Source organism: Schistocerca cancellata, chromosome 2 (assembly GCF_023864275.1).
Source record: "Schistocerca cancellata isolate TAMUIC-IGC-003103 chromosome 2, iqSchCanc2.1, whole genome shotgun sequence".
NCBI lineage: Eukaryota > Metazoa > Arthropoda > Insecta > Orthoptera > Acrididae > Schistocerca > Schistocerca cancellata.
In genome coordinates, this window is record NC_064627.1 from 1114996500 (window position 1) to 1115020851 (window position 24352).

A 24352-nucleotide genomic window follows, 5' to 3' on the forward strand; every position below is an offset into this window, starting at 1 on the left:
ACACTTCTTCTAAAATAATTGATTCTTCAGAGTCTATTCCCATGAGAGTTTAGAATTATCCTTTTATTATTACTCAGTAGTCCGCAGTCCGTAGGGAACAGTGTCTCACGTAAATACCTTACAGCAAGATTTTCTTACTCCCTGCTTGTATGACCAGTTTTACTTATTTCACAAAAATGAAGTTTGCTGGAGGCAGCAATGCTATTTGTTCTCCAACAGCTGTAACCACAACTTAAACTGCTTGTTTTTAAAGTAATTGATTTTTTCCTATTTTCTGCTCCATACCTACTTCCTGTAGTAGTTGATTTGTCTCCTTCCTGCTGCAATTTGTAGTTGGACTTGCTCATATCACTGACTTTCCTAATTCCCCATGTTACTTCTGCATCTCCAGTTTTTATATCTCTAACAGTGGAACATGACAGTATTTTCAAGAGGACACTCAATATAGCAGAGATGCTGAGTCGCGGACAGGTACAACAAAAAGACTGCTAAACAAATCTTTCAGCCAAACAGGCAGTCATCAGAATTACACACACACACACACACACACACACACACACACACACACACACACACACACACACAGTCTCTGGCTGCCTAGGTCAGACTGCAAATGGCAGCACATGGTGGGAGAACCAAACTGGACGGTGGGGATAAGGAGGAGATCGGGGTGGGGAGAAGGAGGGATAGCAGGGTAGGGGTGGGGGATGGTGAAGTGCTTCTTGTGGGAGCATATAGGAGTGAGGTGGGTAAAGGTTAGGGCAGCTAGGTGCAGTTGGGAGGTTTGACCTAGCTGCCCTACTCTTTCACCACCTTGTCCCTGTATGGCGCCAGAAACAGCACTTTACCATCCCCATCCCTCGCCCCAGCCTCCTCCATACCACCACCACCACCACCACACCACCACCACCACCACCATTTGCTTCTCCCGTCATCCTGTCATGTGCTGCTGCTTGCAATCTGACCTTGGCAGCCAGTGACTCTCTCTCTCTCTCTCTCTCTCTCTCTCTCTGTGTGTGTGTGTGTGTGTGTGTGTGTGTGTGTGTGTGTGTGTGTGTGTGTGTGTGTGTGTGTGTGTGTGTGTCCTTCTGATGAAGGCATGTTTTGCCTAAAGCTTTACATGACAGTCTTTTTGTGTTTCTCTGCGACAGCATCTCCTGTGTATCCTTTTCATTAAAGCGTCATTTTTAAATATCTTATTTAACTAACAATGCATTGTTGATTTCTCTCTCATCTTGCGCTGCTGGTCTTCCTTGATCAGCTCTCTTAGATGAGACCCTAATTAATTCCTGATTAGTATGGTTACTATTAATCCTGTTCTCTCCACCATTAGATGACGAAATCTCTGTACCAGAAGCTCACATACTTTCTGATTTTGTTGCTGTATCTGCTGCAACTTATCAAGTTGAAATTATTTCTGTTGTGAAAATATTTGCTTGAATCGTCCTGATCTAAACATGATTAAGAAAGTGAGAATAGAAACTTAGTACACTGATAGACAGTAAAGAAATTAAAGCTTGAGTTAAATTATGTGCATACTTTCATTCTGGATGACTTCATTTTTCCTTGCAATATTTGGATGGTATGGTTTTTGGTAGTCCTTCAGTGTGGTTGTTAGAAACACCTTTGTGCATTTTTCTTTGCTTTTGATATTGTTCTGAGCTATCTTTCTGTTCCACAGAATTTCATTAGTAACCAGCAACTGGAAAGCATTTGTTGGCATAAATCAGGAACACGTTTTGCTTCATCCCATAATGATGGAAGCTATGCAATGTGGGACATTTCTGTGGGTGATAAAGCTGAAGACCCTGTCACTGTGTATGGTCCCTTTCCATGCAAAGCAGTTACAAAGTTCCTCTGGAGACGTGGAAGAAAGTAAGTTGCATGTAGGAAGTGCATTGTGAGTATTTTTAATTTTGCGAAAGCATATGTAATTGTTTGTTTTTGAATATGAGAGTTGTGCTTGTTGAGTACATTTGGTCCTGCATGAGCTATCATGTAATTAATTGTAACAGGTCTGAATTGAAGTGGTCTGTGGAAGTGCTAACCCATAACAGCATCTTTTTGAGTTGTATGTTACATGTTGGTTAAATTCAAAGTCAAGAACATAATTACAATAAGACAAAACAATTTATATAGTAGACAGCTCTTTCTAATGGCACTGATGGAACTAGTTATTACCAGCATGTAGTTTACTTGAAAACACAACATACAAGGGGGGACCCAAACATAAATGGAATTTATTTCTAGAAAGCTTATACTTTGTTTTCAAATACAACCTTAATCTCCTTCGAAGTACTCTCCATTAGCATTAATACACTTGTCCAAACGTTCATTCCAGTGTTTGAAGCCCCTTTTAAATTCATCCTCTTTGATACCTGCTTGCACTTTCAAGACATTGCGTTATACGTCTTCCACATCCGCAAAACGCTTCCATCTCAAGTCTCTTTTCATCCTTGGGAATAGGAAGAAGTCTGAGGGTGCTAAATCCGGCAAATAGGGCACATGGGTCAAGGTAGTCGTCTTCATTGAGGCCAGAAACTGGGGAATGCTGAGAGCCGTGTGCGTGGGATCGTTGTCGTGATGCAGGAACCACACACCAGAATCCCACAAAGCTGGATGTTTTCGCAACAAACTTCTGCGAAGCCGTGTCATAACCTCCAAATAGAATTGTTGGTTTACTGTCTCATTTTCAGGGACAAATTCAGAGTGTATGATCCCTTTGATGTCAAAAAACAGATCAACATCCTTTTCACTTTAGATTTCACTTGTCGAGCTTTTTTTGGTCGAGGTGAGCCAGGTGACTTCCAGTGTGATGACTGTTGTTTACTTTCTGGACTGTGCCCGTAGCACCACGAGTCATCACCTGTAATGATTTTGTTGAAAAAATGTGGATCATCTTTGAACGCGTCCTTCATTTCGAGACAGGCTTGAACATGACGATCCCTTTGATCTCTGGTAAGAAGCTTTGGCAAGAATTTTGCTGCCACTCTTCACATCCCCAAATCGATGGTCAAGATGCGCTGAATTGAGCTCCAGGACAACACGGACATGTTCTCGAGTTGGTTGATTGTCCTGTGTCGATCTTCACTGATGGGATCACGGATTTTGTCGATGTTGTCTTTGCTTCGAGCAGTTGAAGGGCGACTGGAATTGGGCTGATGTTCAAGCACCATTTCTTCCTTTTTAAACTGAGAAAACCATTCGTAAACTTGCATTTTACTAAGTGCATGGTCTTTGTAGGCTGTCTGAATCATCGCAACAGTTTCTGCTAAGTTCTTGCCGAGCAAGAAACAAAACTTCACTGCCGCACTTTGTTTGTAAGAACAAGCCATTTCCTCTTGTCACGTCTGCACTGTACGCACACTCAAAGAACTGCCAAAGAAACCACACTTCTCACTGTTGGGTGATGCCGTGTGGCAGAATGACTCAGCAGAGCTCCTACTACAACCCTCTGGAGGCACAACGTGCTACTACAAGTACACGATGTGCAGCATTACGATTCAGGTTACTTTTGGATCCCCCCCTCATATAATGTGATCAGACTGGCCCTAGCTAAATTGTGGGTTAGCAGTTTCTTTGACTGTCCCATCAACTAAGATGGTAATTTCATTTGAGCTACACTGTGTACTGCAATTGAGTAAGAAGGCACCAGAGAATGATCAATAAACCTGAGGCTGAATGTTGCACATCAGCATGCAGAATTGTACAAATCATGCTATTGATAGTTGGCTAGGTTTACATTTTGACATGAGATTTGTGTTAAAATAGCTCTGTCCCAAACATAAATCCAATAGAGGTGTGTGTAATTGGTAACACATAGTCCCGTACGATCAGTGATTCAGAAGATGGAGAGCTGCACTTTCCAGTGAGTAGCAGAAAAAATTATTTGTTTGTTTGTTTATTTAACCTGATCTGGTTGAAACGTAATTAGGCTGGAATGGGCTGAAGATTGAATACTTCAGTCCCCCTTTCAGTTTTTTCAAACTATATGTCAACAGGGAATTAGCAATCACATTGACAATGAATTAGGATACTGATGTGTTTAATTTGTTCACATAGTACTATGAAGGAACACCATAAGATTAACAGAATACTATCATCATTAAAAAAAAATTTGCTACTGGTGTTGTTTCATTTCTCTAAGTACAGGCTTTATTCTGCTTTATTTATCTAACAACGTGTAAGAGTGATTTCACCAGGTGAAGAAACACATTTTGCATTTATTGATTATGAAAAAGCCTTTGGTAAAGTAAGAGACACCTTATGTGGGAAGTACTGGAAGTAAAAGGTTTTCCTAAACATCTTAGTACCATAAAGAATCTACATATACATATGAAAATAATTATAACTTCAGGTTTGGAAATCTCAGATGAAATTTTAATACATCAAGGTGTTTGAAAAGTATGTAGTCCAGCATCCAAATGTACCTTCTAAATTTAATAGAATGAGCTTGCCTGATTATTTTCTGTGTGAGATTTGAACATTAAAGTCCTAACATTGTTTCTTTTCCCAATTACAATTCAGCCTGAAGCAGTAAAATGTAATGAGATATTACATGGTTGACATATTGCACTGTTGGGTAGCCTTTCGAGAGCCAAAACATTCAAATAACACTGGTAACCTTTCCACCAAAACCCTGAGCTGCACAGAAGTTTCATTCTTATCCAAAGGCCTCACCTTTAACCCTATACGCAAATTTAACATGCTGGACTTACCAAAGACCTACTCTCCTTCTCCTGATCCCTGCAATGAAAGCACTTCTTTGCCATCAGTCCCTCCATCCATAACCAACACTGAACCTTGCATCTTCCAGCCCATACCACCATCCACCCTCCCACCTAACCACTTGCTGGTCACACTCCAGGAATTCATTACCTCCATCTCAGCCTCACCATCCTTTCCCAGACCCCTTCCTCAGAGCACCAACCTTTCAGTAGAAGAAAGAATAGCCATACACAAACTCAAAACAAATACTGTCCTACCTGTGGAGAAAGGTTCCAGCACTGTTGTTATGAATCATCTCTGCCCAAACTCTTTGCCTTTACAAATGTCTGCTTGTGTCTGTGTATGTGCTGGAGCCACTTCCTCACTCCTCAAACCCGGAACCTTCCACAGAAGAACCCCAAAAGTGCCCCACTTGTGACAGGATACTTTCCGGGACTGGATCAGATTCTGAATGTGACTCTCCAGCAGGGATACGACTTCCTCAAATCCTGCCCTGAAATGAGATCCATCCTTCATGAAATCCTCCCCACTCCACCAAGAGTGTCTTTCTGCCGTCCACCTAACCTTCGTAACCTCTTGGTTCATCCCTATGAAATCCCCAAACCACCTTCCCTACCCTCTGGCTCCTACCCCTGTAACCGCCCCCGGTGTAAAACCTGTCCCATGCACCCTCCCACCACCACGTATTCCAGTCCTGTAACCCGGAAGGTGTACACGATCAAAGGCAGAGCCACGTGTGAAAGCACCCACGTGATTACCAACTGACCTGCCTACACTGTGAAGCGTTCTATGTGGAAATGACCAGCAACAAACTGTCCATTCGCATGAATGGACACAGGCAGACAGTGTTTGTTGGCAATGAGGATCACCCTGTGGCTAAACATGCCTTGGTGCACGGCCAGCACATCTTGGCACAGTGTTACACCGTCCGGGTTATCTGGATACTTCCCACTAACACCAACCTGTCTGAACTCCGGAGATGGGAACTTGCCCTTCAGCATATCCTCTCTTCTCGCTATCCGCCAGGCCTCAATCTCCGCTAATTTCTAATTTCAATCTGCCGCCGCTCATACCTCACCTGTCTTTCAACATCATCTTTGCCTCTGTACTTCCGTCCCGACTGACATCTCTGCCCAAACTCTTTGCCTTTACAAATGTCTGCTTGTGTCTGTGTATATGCGGATGGATATGTGTGTGTGTGTGCGAGTGTATACCTGTCCTTTTTTCCCCCTAAGGTAAGTCTTTCCGCTCCCGGGATTGGAATGATTCCTTACCCTCTCCCTTAAAACCCATATCCTTTTGTCTTCCCTTCTCCTTCCCTCTTTCCTGACGAGGCAACCGTTGGTTGCGAAAGCTAGATTTTTGTGTGTATGTTTGTGTTTGTTTGTGTGTCTATCGATCTGCCAGCGCTTTTGTTTGGTAAGTCTCATCATCTTTCTTTTTATATATATATATATATATGTGTGTGTGTGTGTGTGTGTGTGTGTGTGTGTGTGTGTGTGTGTGTGTGTGTGTGTGTGTTTGTTTGTTTGTTTGTGTGTCTATTGACCTGCCAGCGCTTTTGTTTGGTAAGTCTCATCATCTTTGTTTTTAGATATATGGCAACTGACGGCCATTTTAAAAACATAGCACATCCTTTCCTAAAGAAAAGTAAATATAGGCTGCTACCAGTTGCTCACTGTCTTCTTCTGTAAATACCATATACCATAGTAGATGTACATCCTCTATTTTAAGTGAATATAAATAGTTTTTTATAATGGCATTTACACTGATCAATCAGAACACGATGTCTGCCAACCTATCAGGAACTCAGCATTCATTTGCTGATTACAGGTTTAGCGACCCCGGGGTTTCTGAGCTGGGGACTGGCAAGCGCTGTCAGTCCCCTGTCGTTATAAGCTGTATGAATGCTTCTGCGACCACTGTACGGTGCAGCAAAGAAACATTGTGTGTCATGGGGATTTTGAGGGCTTGTATATCCGGTCTCCCTGATTCAGGGGTTATGCGGAGTTCTTCCATATATAGTAACAGGACGCACTCTGTTGATTAGAATGTGTTTTTCGTTGTGAATCGAAAAGAGGGCAGCTTTGAGAAGGTTTCACCTTTTTATATTCGAGAAGGTTTAGAGGGCATTGCAGTATTGCGAAATTCATCAAGTGATTGCATAAAGGAACGCTGTTGGTTGAAACTGCTAGTTCCCAACAAGTCACCATCCTCCGGAAAGCTAAGTGCCTTGGGAATATGCCATTGAAACGTAACTCCACACCACCTTGAACCATAGCAAAGGTGTTTTGTGACCTAAAGAGATCTTGTCGACATGCCCAAGAAGGAATTGAAGGATGAGTGGGCTCAGGAAGAGATCGTTGATGTGCAAAATATATTGAGGAGAATGGATTGGGATATCATAAAATCTGAGTCCTTCATTTTCACCTTCAACAACACGAAACTCCCAGAGCATGTCAAGGCAGGTTTTCTTTGTCTAAGCCTCCAGCCATATGTCCCTAACCCAATGCAATGTTTTAAATGCCAGCACTTTGGGTATACAGTGGCCGCTTATCCCATCCAAAGTGTGTGGAATCCTCCAAAATTGCAGTGTATTCCTTGAAGAATGGAAGATACAGGAGATTAACACATCGAAATGCATCCCATATGCAGAGGCCAAAAAGATCTAAAAGGCCATGCAGCCTCCCACATTCACTACATCTTTTGCTTCAGCCCTTAAAAAGCCTATTTCAACAGCCAATGCTTCTACATAAATGGAGGTTTCTTGTGTCAGCACAAGTACTTGCATTTGCCAGTGCACACGTCAAGCTGCAGTTATTTCACAGCCCAAAGCCGTCCTGTGAAGACCAGATAAAATGGCAGTTGTGGACTTTCTAGTACCTCCAAAGATAGAGTGTGATAAAAAAATCTGGCACGGCTTCCACTGCTGCTGTGGTAGCTCCTCCAAAGCAAATGGGAAGCTTCCACCACTGCGAAGTCTGCCTGGGGCAACCATCTTGCCCCAATCCTGAAACTCAACCCATTCTGGACTCCCCACCCCAGTGGAAAGACAGGATGAAAGTACAACCCCCGTGATAGATGGCTTCCCTACTACAGTGGAACATGAATGGTTTCAGTACTCGTGTGGAGGAACTGAAACTCATGGCGCAGGCACAGCCCCTGTGCCTGTGTTTACAAGAAACACATTTCAAAGCTACTGATGTCCGTGTGCTACTGGGCTTTGCCTTCCACCGAAAAGATGACATGATAGTGGACAGACCCAAGGGAGGCATTGCTGTGTTTGTCAATAGCACACACCACTTTTCTCCTTGGTTACCTACTTACAAGCAGTAGCTGTTGCTGTTCATGTGGGTCAGAACAACACACTGCTCCCTGAATTTTCCTTTCCCAGATGCCATATACTCTGAGGCTCTCGCAAGACTTATTGAGCAACACCCCCCACCCATTTCTCACACTGGGTCATTTTAATGCCCATAATGTATTATAGGCCTCAACTATACTTGCCCCAGGGGTCAAGTCTTGGAGAACCTCATGATGTCTCGAGAACTGTGCATCCTCAACATGGCCAATCCCACCCACTTCTCAGCAGCTACTCCCTAGACCTTGCAGGCTCATCACAGTTGGAAGCTGCTGCTGATCTTCATTCCAGTGACCACTTCCCACTATGCATCCACTTATCGGAAGGCAGATTGGTTGAATAGAAACCACCGAAATGGATGATCAGCGAGGCAAACCGGGTGCTGTTCAGCCAGACGGCTGTGCTTGAATGCTGCAACAGTGCTCAGGAGTGGCTGGAACACGTCACGAGTGATCCATCGTCTCTCTGACCTAGCCATTCCAGTGTCTTATGGTCAACCTAGGAGATGACAAATATCTTGGTGGACAAATGAGTGCCATTCAGCTATCCAGGACAGGACTGTGACTCTTCGACAGTTTAAATGCCGGCCAACAGAGGACAACCTCAGGGCCTATCAAGTCGCGATGGCCAGGGCTTGACGCATCATGAAGGAGAGCAAGAAATGGTCATGGCAAGTGTTCCTGGACTCCATCAACCAATCCACTTGTTCTACTAAAGTATGGGAAACCATCGAGCAGAGTTCCAGTAAACACAATTGTTAACCTATACCAGCAGTGCTGAAACAGGGGTGACTCCAAATAACACAACGAGACATCGCTCAGACACCAGTGAAGTAGTTTACAAACACTAGTGCCAATGCAGGCATTTCATCGCTACTGTGTGACTGTCGAGAGGAGCAAATTGGACTTCAGATTCGACAGTTCTGAATGCTACAACTCCCCTCTTTCCATGTGGAAGCTGAAATTGGCACTGTCTGAGACTTTTGACACTTTACATGGTCACAACCAAGTCTGGTACTGCATGATTCAATAGTTGCCAGTGGTGTCAAAGGAAGTCCTCCTTGAATGTTATAATTTTATATGGTGCAACTTCCCCAACTTGTGGAGAGGGCAATTTTAGTACCTCTACTCAAACCAGGGAAGGACCGCACATGTCCCAGTAGTTACAGCAGTACCACCTTAACAAGCTGTGTAGGAAATACCCTGGAGTGAATGATCAATCATTGTCTGATCTGATTGTTAGGGACCAGACAACTCCTTAGTTGCTCTAACTGTGAATTCCAGAGATTTTGGTCCACTGTTAACAACCTAACTCTCCTAGAGGTGGCTGTTTAGTAGGCTTTCCTATGTAAACATCACTGTATCGGCACCTTCTTAGGTATCAGTAAGGTGTACAATACTACACAACTACATCAATGGGGCTTTTGAAGTGTTACCATCTTTGCCATAGCCATACAGCAAGAAATTCCTGCAGTGCTAAATGTCTTGTCTGTTAAAATTCTCTGAGTACCCTTTAGTCTCTCTAATATATGTACCCAGCAGGTAAAATAATCCAGAATATCCAGGATGCCCTCCTCCAACTACGATGACTGAGGAAGGAGGTGTCATTCTGCTGTGTATCTAGGTAAATGCCTATTACGGGGAACAAAAAGGTGGATCTAGCAGCCAAGGAGACATGTTGTCCCCCTGAATGCTGCTGAGGTGCAAAGTCGTGTGTCATCTACATCTACATCTACATCCATACTCCGCAAGCCACCTGACGGTGTGTGGCTGAGAGTACGTTGAGTACCTCTATCGGTTCTCCCTTCTATTCCAGTCTCTTATTGTTCGTGGAAAGAAGGATTGTCGGTATGCCTCTTTGTGGGCTCTAATCTCTTTGATTTTATTCTCGTGGTCTCTTCGCGAGATATACGTAGGAGGGAGCAATATACTGCTTGACTCTTCGGTGAAGGTATGTTCTCGAAACTTTGACAAAAGCCCGTACCGAGCTACTGAGCGTCTCTCCTGCAGAGTCTTCCACTGGAGTTTATCTATCATCTCCGTAACGCTTTCGCGATTACTAAATGATCCTGTAACGAAGCGCGCTGCTCTCCGTTGGATCTTCTCTATATCCTCTATCAACCCTATCTGGTATGGATCCCACATTGCTGAGCAGTATACAAGCAGTGGGCGAACAAGCATACTGTAACCTACTTCCTTTGTTTTTGGATTGCATTTCCTTAGGATTCTTCCAATGAATCTGTCTGGCATCTGCTTTACAGACGACCAACATTATATGATCATTCCATTTTAAATCACTCCTAATGTGTACTCCCAGATAATTTATGGTATTAACTGCTTCCAGTTGCTGACCTGCTATTTTGTAGCTAAATGATAAAGGATTTATCTTTCTGTGTATTCGCAGCACATTACACTTGTCTACATTGAGATTCAATTGCCATTCCCTGCACCATGCATCAATTCGCTGCAGATCCTCCTGCATTTCAGTACAATTTTCCATTGTTACAACCTCTCGATACACCACAGCATCGTCTGCCAAAAGCCTCAGTGAACTTCCGATGTCATCCACCAGGTCATTTATGTATATTGTGAATAGCAACGGTCCTATGACACTCCCCTGCGGTACACCTGAAATCACTCTTACTTCGGAAGACTTCTCTCCATTGAGAATGACATGCTGCGTCCTGTTATCTAGGAACTCTTCAATCCAATCACACAATTGGTCTGATAGTCCATATGCTCTTACTTTGTTCATTAAACGACTGTGGGGAACTGTATCGAACGCCTTGCGGAAGTCAAGAAACACGGCATCTACCTGTGAACCCGTGTCTATGGCCCTCTGAGTCTCGTGGACAAATAGCGCGAGCTGGGTTTCACATGACCGTCTTTTTCAAAACCCATGCTGATTCCTACAGAGTAGATTTCTAGTCTCCAGAAAAGTAATTATACTCAAACACAATACGTGTCAATGGGAAGATGAGTTGCAGGAAGTGACAGATAATAAGCTCTGTCTAGTAAAGCCCACAATATGGCCATGGTATACCCCCTTACAGCCGTGTCGAAGGGACCAGGTCCTCCTTACTTTTCTTCTCATAAGCCATAGCCATGTGATGCATGACTTCTTGCTCCGGTGAGAGGACCCTCGAATGTATACTGCATGGGGGCTTACGTTCTGAGCCTGCATACAAAACACTCACTTCAACAAGTGCATGCTTCATATACTCTTCATTACTGCATGAACACAAGCAGTCAGTACTGGAACGTAATAGCACAGAACTTTTGATGGCACCACCATCCCAAGCAAATTTCATCACATGGGGAATAAAAAGTTAAAACTAATGTAAAGTAGCAAAAATGTATGTTAACATGAGCGAGCCATCTGATGATGAACCTGTTGGTTCAAAACTCGTAACAGTGCTATTTATATAAATAAATAGCTTTATAAAAAGTGGCTGGTTGCTGTTATGTTCTCTGCAGGAATGAACTTGCATGATCAAGTAACCACTTCAATAGGAGATTTTCCTGAGTTGTGAAGCTCTGGTACAGTCATACAAGTATTCAATTTTATTTGTAAATAGACTTATCAGCCAGAACATTATGATAACCTCCCTAATAGCCTGTATGTCCACCTTTGGTTTGGATAACAGCAATGAAGCAGCATGGTTTGGAAGCAATGAGGTATTGCTAAGTCACTGGAGGGAGTTGGTACTACATCTGCACACACAAGTCACCTAATTCCTGTAAATTGTGGGGAGAGAGATGATGATCTCTGACACCACGTTTAGTCTCATCGCAGGTGTTTTTCACCAGGTTCAGATTTGGCGAGATGAGCGCGTCAGCACATCAATCAGAACTCGCCACTGTATTCCTTGAACTGTTCCATCACACTCCTAGCCTTTTGACATGGTGCATTATCTTCCTTAAAAATGCCACTGCTGTCAGGAGATGTGATTATCATGAAGGGGTGTATGTGGTCTGCAACCAGTGTACAATATTCCTTGGCTGTTGTGGTGCCTTGCACGAGCTCTGCTGGACCCATGGATGCCGAGGTGAATGTTTTCCAGAACAAAATAGAGCCACCACCAGCTAGTCTCTGTCCCACAGAGCAGCTGTCAAGGAGCTGTTGCCCTGGAAGAAGATAGATTCGTGCCCTCCTATTGGCATGATGATGAAGAAGGTACCAGTATTCATCAGACCATGCAATGCTCTGCCAGTTCACCAACAACCAGTGTTGATGGTCATCTGCCCATTTTGGTTGTATTGCCAATGTCGTCATGTTAAGATTGGCACATGCATTGTATGTCGGCTGGCGAGGACCATCATTAGGAGTGTTTGGTGCACTGTGTGTTCACACTCAGTCTTACTCTACCAAAAATTAATGTCTGGTTTTTAGTTCCGCAACAGCTCATCACCTGCCCTGTTTTACCAGCCTGCCCAGCTTACAACATCGAACATCTGTAATAATGGGTGGCCACCAAACGCCATGACACTTGGATGTGGTTTCACCTTGGTCTCACCAGGTGTTGAAGACACTGACCACAGCACTCCTCCAACACCGGACAAGTCAAGCAATTTCTGAAATGTTCATGCCAAGCCTCTGGGCCATCACAGTCTGCCATCGGTCAAACTAAAGACAGATAGCACGTCTTCCCCAGTCTACACAAGGACAGCATGCTCACTGATACTACATGCACTGTGCATGTCTCTGACTAGCAGTCATTCCTCAAAAGGTTACATTGCTATCACCTGGAAACATCTAAATCGTACATTTGTTTGCATCATATGGGTGCTCAACAGCGAGGTCATCAGTGCCCTTATGCTCAAACTAATGTGGGGATAATTTCTAAAATTTTTGCACACTCATGCGCTCGAAACGATCACATAGTCACTCTATCTCAAATGTACTAAAACTTAGAAAGAGGTAAAGTAGCTTCACATAAAACTAAAACAGAGAAAACAAAACACGGAACAGCTAAAACAAAAGCACAGGGAAATGTGGCTGGCTGATATTTACAAAAGAATTGGGTGAACCAGTTGCCCTGTTAACACATTAAAACCATCTCCATAAAATTTTTGGAAAAATATTAGACAATCCACAAAACTTTAAAACTCTAACTGTATTCGTTTTGACATTACTTAATATAGAGAGTAGATATGGCGCCAAATCCGGCGTGACCTGCTGGTTGGAAAATAAAACACTGTCCAATCAATTTATTCCCATATCCATTCAACAGTGGCAACACTATATTTGTGATGGAATTGTGCACTGTTGTAAATTGTGAGACTGTCATGACCACATTTGTCATGCTGCTAGTTATTGTGCGTTTTAAACTTGGGGGATGACGGACTGATGACTTTAAAGACTGATGACAATGTATGAAGGCAATGTGTTGAGAGCATTGAATATTTGTAATACAGGTCTCTTTGATTTATTTCCTTCCAAATTACATTTCTTCCAGTACCCTGGGGTATAACAGATTTCTGGTTCAATCAACATACACATAGTAGAGTTGGACGGATAGGAATTAACATTATATATCACTAGCATAGCTCTTGACAGTGTGGATAAGTGTCAGACTACAAATCCAAAGATTTGAGTTTCAATCCTCTTTTGACCCTTGGCATTTTTCCAAGTACATAACTGATTACAGGGTGTATACGACTCGGGAGATCCGGGAAAACCCAGGAACTTTTTCATCCTGGAGAAAACCCGGAAAAACCCGGGATATTTTTAGAATTCCAGGAATTTTTCATTGTTTGAGTTTTCAGTTAAATTTTTGTAATTTTGGCTGATAAGAACCCATAATCTAAAAAAGGATATTACTGTATCCCGCTACTGCAGAATAATACTTCAACAATAAAACATAAACGAGAGAAAAAAAACTAAAATAACTTAAATTGCAAAGGAAATGCGCCATATACAACAATGACACACAGTGCTCATGCAAGCGTCTGCCAATTGAAAATGTGTCAAATGCTTTAGGAAGACTATGCAGTGCTTTATAACAACAAATTGCCTCCAACCAGCGTGAAGTCGCAACTATTTACATTAAATTTGTTTTAGCAGTTACACGCGGGCTCATGCGCATGCTCAGTTGAGTCACGTTTGAGCAGTTGATTCTCCCGCTTCTGCCTTCAGGAATGTGGCTGTGGGCTGTGCAAGCAGTCGCAGCAGGCAGCTAGATGCTACCGGAGAAAGGGGGCGCCAAATTCATATTCTAGAGGAAAAAAACTTGTTTCACAAAGCGTGTCTATCAATTACTCATATGATTTTGAAACGCTTCCCTGTTGGTTTTTGAACACATTTTAAGTTGATTTCTGAATGTATCATAAGTTGACTTTTGAATGCATGCATAGTATACGTGATGTGTGTCTCAGGAGAATCCCCGTCGCATCTAGAAATAAACTTTCCGCAGACAAAAGGGGGCGGGGCAATACGAGCTGAGGGAGTAAAGCCGAACGGATAAATGCCACTCGCTGTCTGATTATGTGGTTGATTTGGTTTGCGAATGATCAGCATTGTTATAATTACAAGCGAAATCCATAGATTCAGACTACCAGAATGGAAATAAACAACTAACAGGAATAACAGGCGAGAAAGATTACGTATTATCTTCTCGGTGTATCCAAGAAAATGATATTTTGACAGAAAAAGTTTGGCCAGATCGCTGCACTAGTAAGGACCAGTTGTACAGTCCTCGGCTAGCAGACGCGTAAATTCAATTCTGGAAGTAACGCGGAAAACATGTTGTTCGATCACGTAATAACGCCTAACCGGAAAATAATCTCCGGATAACTAAACCTGTGATTCTGACAGGGTTAGTAAAGTTAATCGGCGAACAAATTTTGACAATGGCAGCAATAGCTACAGAATTGGTGATGACAAGATTGTTAGAATAAGTAAGGAGAAGAAATCGGGACATCACACAAATTATGGAAGAATAAGACTATTCCAAATTTACATAAAAATTTTGTAATACTACTTTTCGATCTCATGCTTGAGAAGCTGGTGCGTATGAATGAAATGTGAAACTATTTCCTAATATAAAGCTTTTTGCTTGTAGTAGGTCTAATAGGCATTTGATATTGGTACTTCGTGGATTATATTCTGTCTTGTTATAAAAATTTCTGTCTTGTTATAAAAATGGCCATTTGTGCCAAAACAGTCTCGTTTATTTGGTGTGTTACAAAATTGCTACCATATTAGAAATACCTATTTTGTTTTATCTAGCAGACAGTGATACAATAGACGTAATCAGATCGAGAAAGCACACCAGTCTTGGGTATTATTTATATTAACAGCTTTTTCAGTATTAGATAACATTTCGATATTTCATGTAGCAAAATGTTTGACAAACTTTGATGAAGTAATAGATTTTTTCGCAGAAAGGAAAGCACGCCATGTAAAGCTGTAGCAAGATTAGAGAGAGAGAAAATGCTAGGAGCTAAGGTTTGAAGAAATGTGTAATTTCTTGCTTATTTCTTGTCAGTAATGGTTTTATATATCATACATTTAATTTTATGTCACACAAAACAGCAAGTTATTAACTAATAGGCAATAAAGAGTTCAGATTTTCTGAAGAGTTCTTGTTCTCTCGCTTACAAATAATCCCGTATGCTATTAATTGCGAGATTTTTTTAAGAGCGGCAGGCTGTCAAACTGGCCGACTGAGAGCAGGAGAGGCACCACAGGACATCTAAATTTCCACTCGCCTGAATATAGTTCGGACGTGCGGTAGAAAAATGCTGTATGAAGAGGCATGGCACTGCACTTTGGCATACTTAAGACCAAATAATATGTCTTACATTTCCTCGAATACATATGTTTTATGTTTCAGACTTTTCAGAAAGATGTGCGCTACAAGATGAAAATATTTTGAAAATTCGATTTTTTTTTTTTTTTTTTTTTTTTTTTTTTTTTTTTTTTTTTTTTAGTATTGACTCGGTTCGCAAATGTCATAGATCCGGGGCTGATGCGCAGAGCAGTCTGAGTTATAGTGGGTAGTCTCCACATGACCCGTGTTTACATTTAGTGATTTTGCTGTTTCCCCTTCGTTTACTTGACATCAAATGAGAACAAAACAGATATTTGTGGCCGGGAGCTATCAAGCGAATTAAAACACATTCACATAATTACGGAAGGCTAAAATATGTAATTAGTTTCAGATTTCATTTTATTTCCACCTTTCTGACAGTCAAGCATTAATCGCCTTGCGGAACAATGAAGTTATTTTTGTCTGTTTGCTAAAGAAATTTGACTTTTGTTCACCTTTTCTGCAGAGGCAATCAATGTATTTGAAACGAAATGTTTAATTCCGAAGTACTGGCTAGTTTCAACTGTACGCTGCATTTCAAGTGCATGTTTTCATTTTCTAGCACGTATAGAATTACGTCATAATAAAGAACCAAACATGATATAATACAGTACTGGTGCTCCAAGAAAATTTACATCCCGAAAACCACACTGAAAAGCTTAATATCAGGTCGAGGTCTACATCATTGGGAATCTGGACATACGACTGTGCACTTTAAGTATGCACTTTAAATATGTTGTTGTTGTTGTTGTTGTTGTTGTTGTGGTCTTCAGTCCTGAGACTGGTTTGATGCTGCTCTCCATGCTACTCTATCCTGTGCAAGCTTCTTCATCCCCCAGTATCTACTGCAACCTACATCCTTCTGAATCTGCTTAGTGTATTCATCTCTTGGTCTCCCTCTACGATTTTTACCCTCCACACTGCCCTCCAATGCTAAATTTGTGATCCCTTGATGCCTCAAAACATGTCCTACCAACCGATCCCTTCTTCTAGTCAAGTTGTGCCACAAACTTCTCTTCTCCCTAATCCTATTCAATACCTCCTCATTAGTTACGTGATCTACCCACTTTATCTTCAGCATTCTTCTGTAGCACCACATTTCGAAAGCTTCTATTCTCTTCTTGTCCAAACTAGTTATCGTCCATGTTTCACTTCCATACATGGCTACACTCCATACAAATACTTTCAGAAATGACTTCCTGACACTTAAATCTATACTCGATGTTAACAAATTCCTCTTCTTGAGAAACGCTTTCCTTGCCATTGCCAGTCTACATTTTATATCCTCTCTACTTCGACCATCATCGGTTATTTTACTCCCTAAATAGCAAAACTTCTTTACTACTTTAAGTTTCTCATTTCCTAATCTAATTCCCTCAGCATCACCCGACTTAATTTGACTACATTCCATTATCCTCGTTTTGCTTTTGTTTATGTTCATCTTATATCCTCCTTTCAAGACACTGTCCATTCCGTTCAACTGCTCTTCCAAGTCCTTTGCTGTCTCTGACAGAATTACAATGTCATCGGCGAACCTCAAAGTTTTTACTTCTTCTCCATGAATTTTAATACCTACTCCGAATTTTTCTTTTGTTTCCTTTACTGCTTGCTCAATATACAAATTGAATAACATCGGGGAGAGGCTACAACCCTGTCTTACTCCTTTCCCAACCACTGCTTCCATTTCATGCCCCTCGACTCTTATAACTGCCATCTGGTTTCTGTACAAACTGTAAATAGCCTTTCGCTCCCTGTATTTTACCCCTGCCACCTTCAGAATTTGAAAGAGAGTATTCCAGTTAACATTGTCAAAAGCTTTCTCTAAGTCTACAAATGCTAGAAACGTAGGTTTGCCTTTTCTTAATCTTTCTTCTAATATAAGTCGTAAGGTCAGTATTGCCTCACGTGTTCCAACTTTAAATATGCACATTTTAATATTGTTCACGAAATTCTGATGCTCCTGCAGTATCCTCTGGTGTCTTGTTTCTTTTATGATATAATGTATGATCTTTCAATGTTTTACACGTACGTACATACGGGCTTCCTACGTCATGATAGCTACCCGGTGTCGCCTATTATCTGCGCTTTCTGGCAACTGCTCAAACGAACCTATTTCTAACAGGTCGCGGGAAAATATTGCGAATAATGGTTTGAAAAGCGTTACTTTCAAAGTAAATATTCTTTTACGTAAGTTGAACTATGTGCAAGAATGTACCATGAATTTATTAAATCACAGAACGTTTGACTCCCATTTAAAAATCAACTCTTTGATGACGCGCCGTTTAGAAGAATTTCGAACCCTGAAGATTAGACATTTATGTCATTATTAAAAATTTTACTGACACATTTGTGTGATATACCTTAAAGTGTAACATGCGCAAAAAAGATCAACAGTATATGCGAAAGCTTAGCTTCTCTTGCAGCTTGAGAACAATATTATATGTGAAAACTTTGCTTTTCTTGTAGCAACACTATGTATATTAATTTAAACCATTAACTTTCCCTGTTTGTGTGTTGGTGGTACTTAACAGTGATGTTGCTGTTGGCTGACTACATCACGTGTCCTATGCTCTGAATATCCGCTGTCATCGGCTGGCGAGATCACGTGACATGAGCTACGAACGGCCTACAAAAGCGCATCGAAATCTCGATTTCAGTGATTCGGAAAGTAACATGCTGTTTCGTGGAATTCCAGTGTATACTTTCTTAATACGGAAATACGCAGCGTACATGTTGCTGCACATCAAAGATGCTTCCAAAACGTGTCTTTTTTCCCTGAGTCTCGTTTTCTAAAGTGCCGGTATATTGTATGCCCGGGTATAAATCCATAACCATTCAAAGGATTCATAAGGGAAAATATACTGTCACCCGGGAGAAAGTGTATTTTTAACCGGGAAATCCGGAAAAAATCCGGGAATTTTTTTCCTTGTCCATGTATACACCCTGTGATTACCAGAGTTGAAGGAAGTGGCAGAAAAATCAAAATTTCATTGTGATCTGGATTTTGTATCTACACATAACTGGTTAAATATGTTAGTCCAAAGGTTGTAGGAAGGCAAGGACTTGTCACATCTGATACAATGATGCCTAGTAAATTGCTTTGGTCATCTTTCTAACCTTTGATTTCAGACAGTGTTCCTTTAATTATAGCCAAAATTTAGAATTCTGTTTTTATTTGGGGTGAATAGAAAAAAATGCTGAAGTGGAGACCCAGAAGGTAATTAATCATGTCGTGTTTTGTAGTAGTAATGCACAATATATGCAGTAATGCTCAATCTTGTGGACTGCACCAGGAGGGTTACAGAAAAGCTGCTTGCTTCAGTTATACAGACAGTATCAACATGTGCTTTCATTTTGACATATCTGTTTGCTGTGGGACAGCTACACGTGTACCAGGCATGCTGTTTAGCCAAGGCAGATGTTTTGAAGGATCCTCCATGGGCTCATTTTCAAATTGAAAACGTTTGTACTTATAGATTTGCATTCGTTATGGTGGGCCTGAGAGCATACTCTTTAAGATGAGTATGATTTGTAGGTAATGAAGAGACTATAATCTATCCATTTAATGAACATAGTATATTTTAGTCATTTTGGAGTTTTGATGGCAAATTGTAAATAGTTCTGGAATTGAATCCAGTGAAATAAACTGAGAATGTAAAAGTAAAGTCACAAACATTTTTAGCAGTTTTCTATTTTCTTAGTTAACTCATTCAGAAGCATATGTTCACCTACTTTAAATTTCTTTGTACTGATTTATTTACAGTTACTAATTTGTTAAGTATATCAAAAAATTTAAAACAAAATGTCATGCTGCTGTCATTCATGTATTGAAAGGGTCATGTACTGTGTACAAAAGTAAAATAAATTGTGGATGAGACATTAGGTGATGAAAGGGCAAACACTCATTCTTGTTTTCATTATTTATTACTTTTGTTTTAGTGAAGATTATATTATTTTTGCTGGAGGGATGCCTCGAGCTAGTTATAGTGACCGTCACACCGTCACAGTTCAGCATGGGGAGAAGCATGTTGTGTTTGACTTCACATCCAAAGTTATAGACTTCTTCACAATTGCTGCAGATGAAGAGGATACAGGTCAGTTCTGTACAAAACTAGAAATATTGTGACACGCTGTTTCTATTTACTGAACGATAGATGCAAACTGAAGCTGTGAAAAAAAATTGTGCATTGGCATTAGGCTGCTGTCAGATTTACGGATGTGTATGACGTAGTTGCATGTAAACTTATTCCAGAATCACTTTTTAAATGAGACTACCTTGGATGAAAGTAACAGCTAATATGGAACTACAGTTGACTAATTTACTTGTTCAGAAATGGAAAAGTGTTTTTAGTGCCATTAACGTCATTATGTAAAATAGACTTGTATTAAACAGACAAGACACTAATATGAGATCAAAGTTTCTTGTTATGACATCCTTGTATAAATCATTCTGATTTCACTTGTTATGTTGTGGGAAGCATTGACTTTGGATAATGATAAAAAGTATATATGTAGTTTTTTGGCCTGTTGACATAACTTTGTCAGTCTTATATTTCCTCTTTGTTCTTTTTGACAGTTCTTTGCTTACTTATCACTATCAGCTTATTTTTTCGTAATGATAAGAATGAGATCAGATAATTTGGTTACTTGTGTATTAATGTTTTATTATCAGATGTATGACAGAAGAATCCTATAGTGCCAAATCTGGGTAAAATGTTGAGCTTTCAATGGAACCTCCCATTGTCTTCACCAGGAACAACTGACTGTCATTGCTGCTTTTGTAGTGACCTTTCATAGCCCCTAGGGGACTTAAGACTGATCAGCATACATCATCGTTAGGTCATGCTGCTGGAGTTCGTGTTCATATCTGCACTGGTGGTTCCATCACTCTCATAGGAATGTAAACAGTCAAGCAAATTTCTCTTGTTTCTTCTCAGTGCAGAAAGCTCACTTCCATGGACTAATAAGATAATAGCCATTGTCATGGTTGAAGATGGGGAGGGGTTAGGAGGGGGATGGGGATTTTGGGGGGGGGGGGGTACACTGAGTGAGTAAAGCTGATATAGGGGCATCTGGTTCAAATTGGGTGGGATCAGGAGAGAGATTAGAGGACAGGTGAAGGATAGTGATTAGCAAATATTGAGGCCAAGAGGTTGTGGGAATCGGAGAAATTCTGCAGGGAGAACTGCCACCGGCACAATTGAGGATGGGGGCGAATTAAGTTTAAGAACACAAGTGGCACAGGTTATGAAGCAGTTTTGGAGTGAATGACATTATGTTGAGCAGCATGCTCTGCAAATATGCTCCAGTTGAGTCCTGACCATAGTTTGGTAGTGGTTATTCATATAGGTGTGTAATTGCTTCAGAGTCATTCAAAAGTAGAATGCTGTGGTATGGTTGTAGAAAAGTTGCTAGAAAACATTGCTCCAATGAATTTCTTAAAGTAGTGGAGTGCTTTGTTACATATGTCTCTCTCTCTCTCTCTCTCTCTCTCTGTGTGTGTGTGTGTGTGTGTGTGTGTGTGTGTGTGTGTGTGTGTGTGTGTGTGTTTTTCTACGAGGTGCGACAATAAAGTAATGAGACTGATGTGAAAAAAAAAATGTTGCTTACCGTTTTAGTCAAGTTTAGTGTTGTCTCCTTCAATGTAGTTCCCTTCTGATTGAACACACTTTTTCCAGAACTTCTGCCATTGATGGTAACATTTCTGGAACTCATCTTCTGTAATATCCTCAAAGACCCTCATCATAGCTTTTTGGACATCTTGTGTTGTTTGATAATGGTGTCCCTTGACCACCGTTTTGACTCTTGGAAAATAAAAAAAGTCGCACGGAGTGATATCTGGTGAATGAGGTGGCTGTGGTAGTACTGAAATTTTTTTTGTGGTTGAAAATTGCTGTACTGACAGAGCAGTATTGGATGGAGCATTATGGTGATGCAGAATCCAATTATCAGCAATACCGAGATCTTCAGTTATTATTAGACGAACCGTTTCTCAATTGATGTTCAGTTCTTCTGCAATCATTTTCACAGCTAATCTTCGATCAGATTGTACGAGTTCTTGCATCCTGGCCAAGTTGACATCCGTCCGTGAAGTTGATGGTCGTCCACTGCGGTCTTCATCTTCAACATTCGTTCTGCCTTCACTAAACATTTTATGCCAATGAAAAACTTGAGCTCTCCAAAGACCTTCTTCTAAAGCTTGTAACCTCCCCCTCACTTATCGACCTTAATGACAGTGAAAAATTAAACCGCGTGTACCTAATGGAAATTTGGGAAAAGCAATCGTCACCGAAGTTAATCTGTCGGTAAAGAGGGAGGAAAGGGTTACATCTAAATGAAAGGAAAAATGCTAACGAAACTGGTGGAAATTAATTTTGAAAAGGGGTAAAGTTAATAAAGAAAGTAAATGTGCGGCCGTTATGTTAACAATTAACTAGCGGTAATTAGATATTTGAGATTTGGGGAAAATTACGGTCGCCAGTCCTATGGACAATTACTGTACTAACTGAAAAAGAAAGGTTATTGCACATATAATTAGCACTAGAAGCGTGGCAACTGAAGGTTGACACGTGTTGTGTGAAAAGTGAATGTTTGTCAGAAGTAATAAATTTCGCTACACTCTGACTTAATTTAGCAAAAGTATTAATAAAACCGGAAAACTGAAAGTTAATTTGGTGACTGAAATTAATAGTGAGCTTTGTTTGTGAAGCACATCGAAATTCAGTAAAATAAGGTTAGTCTTGGGCTACCTCAACAATCATTTCAAAAGCTACTTGAATCTACGCAATTTAGAAATATTAGATTTAACTTTGAACGTGAATTTAATGATTCTGAACAATTAACAATAGTAAAATTTAGTACGTACCAAGCTGAGCTGCAGTCATAAGTAAGCTAAAATATGGTAACAAAACTCGCACTCTTAATTTGTGCTTGCGTAATCTAAATATTGTAGCCAGCTATGAATACTTTAACTGAACTCTGAAATTAAAGCAGTGAAATGGAATAATATTACTTTAATGCTGGCGTTTGAATTTCAACGACACTCGGATTCATTCCGGAAAAGGAAGGACCCTGCTTGGTAATGCAATTGGGACAATGAGCAACAAATGTTCATGCTAAGTTGCTGTAATTATAGTTACGAAAATGAAACAGTTTGATAAGCTGAGGTCTGCCATACAGTTCTAAAACTTTACGTGCTTCCAGTCTTCCTTGTTGGTTGATTGAAGCTTTGAAGCCGTCGATCGAGGAGTTGGTGATAGTCACTCATTGTCGGCCGTCGCTGTTGCAGAAGCTGAATGTTGGCGCGCCTTCTTCTCGACACGGTCACCAGGCGAGACGGGCTCTTGATGTGCGCCAGCTAATGCTTCCCGTCCGCGACACCGTGTCAGAAACTATCATAGCAAGTCGAGCGCAATTACATGCTGCCAAACCCCGAAAGTGCGGCAACTCGCGGGAGCGTCACACAACACACCTGCTCCACTCGCTACTCCAGCCAGACTCTCTCTGCTCAGCCCGCGCTCCACGCGGCAGAGTTAACACTACCAAAGATCCTAAACACTTTGGTTCTCCACACGACCTATCGATGTATTCGTTCGATAGCATAGTTTTCCCTAGGCCAGACCCAGTGTATAAATACCAACAATATTCACAAAACAAACCAATTATAAATCGACATAAATGCATATATACACAAATAGTAAAACAATTACAATATACAAAGACACAGAAATGTTATATCTTCAGGTAACAAAACAAGGAAAAAAAATTTGCAGTGCAATAGATGGAAATAGGAGGATATGCATTTCCGGCGTTACAAGCTTACCATAAGTTGTCATCTTTTCACCCAATTTAACGTAAAAAGAAATGACATACCGTTGCGCAATATTATGCGGTTCCATTTCTGTGATGAGACACACAAACGTGTGTTAACTTATTACAGCACAAGTCACGACTGAGCAGTTCCATCGATGTGTCGCTTGGACTAGAAGCAGCTTATAGACAAAGGTCAAAGATATTGTGCCTACGCAAGCCTGCAGCGTTGCCACATCTTGCAAAGAAAATAAGTCTCATTACTTTATTGTCGCACCTCGTGTTGTTGACGAAGGCCTTAATGGCCGGAAGCTTCATTTGTGACAGTCTTTTTGGTGTGCTTATCTGCGACTCAGCATCTCTGGTATATGGTGAGTAGCAATTTTCTTTTTCATAATATTGTTACATCCAATCCTGGATTTTCCATTGTTGGACTCAGTCTAATCTTGTCTTTACAATCCCTACAGAAGTGATAAGCAAGAGAGTGATGACTGTGTCTAGCTTTATTACTTAATACTAGCAAGCTAGCTTTTGTGAGATAGTGGTAACGTGTTTGATTACCATGCATTGGACCCGACTCCAATTTCTGGCCAGATTGGAGATTTTCTCCTCTCGTGGACTCGGTATTGTGTTGGCCTCAT

The 24352-nt window shown here is 41.0% G+C and overlaps 1 protein-coding gene across 6 annotated transcripts in view; it reads left to right on the forward strand.

Moving 5' to 3' along the window:
• The window catches only part of LOC126163145 (lethal(2) giant larvae protein homolog 1), a 379746-nt gene that overhangs the window by 122185 nt on the left and 233209 nt on the right, over positions 1 to 24352 (forward strand). For all 6 annotated transcript variants that reach the window (XR_007535167.1, XM_049920072.1, XM_049920074.1 and 3 more), the window contains exons 7-8: positions 1682 to 1875; positions 19842 to 19996. Coding sequence is in view for 5 of the 6 variants with exons in the window: in XM_049920072.1 (XP_049776029.1) it covers positions 1682 to 1875; positions 19842 to 19996 (349 nt within the window). In the remaining variant the exon portion in view is untranslated. The remainder of the gene's footprint in view (positions 1 to 1681; positions 1876 to 19841; positions 19997 to 24352) is intronic.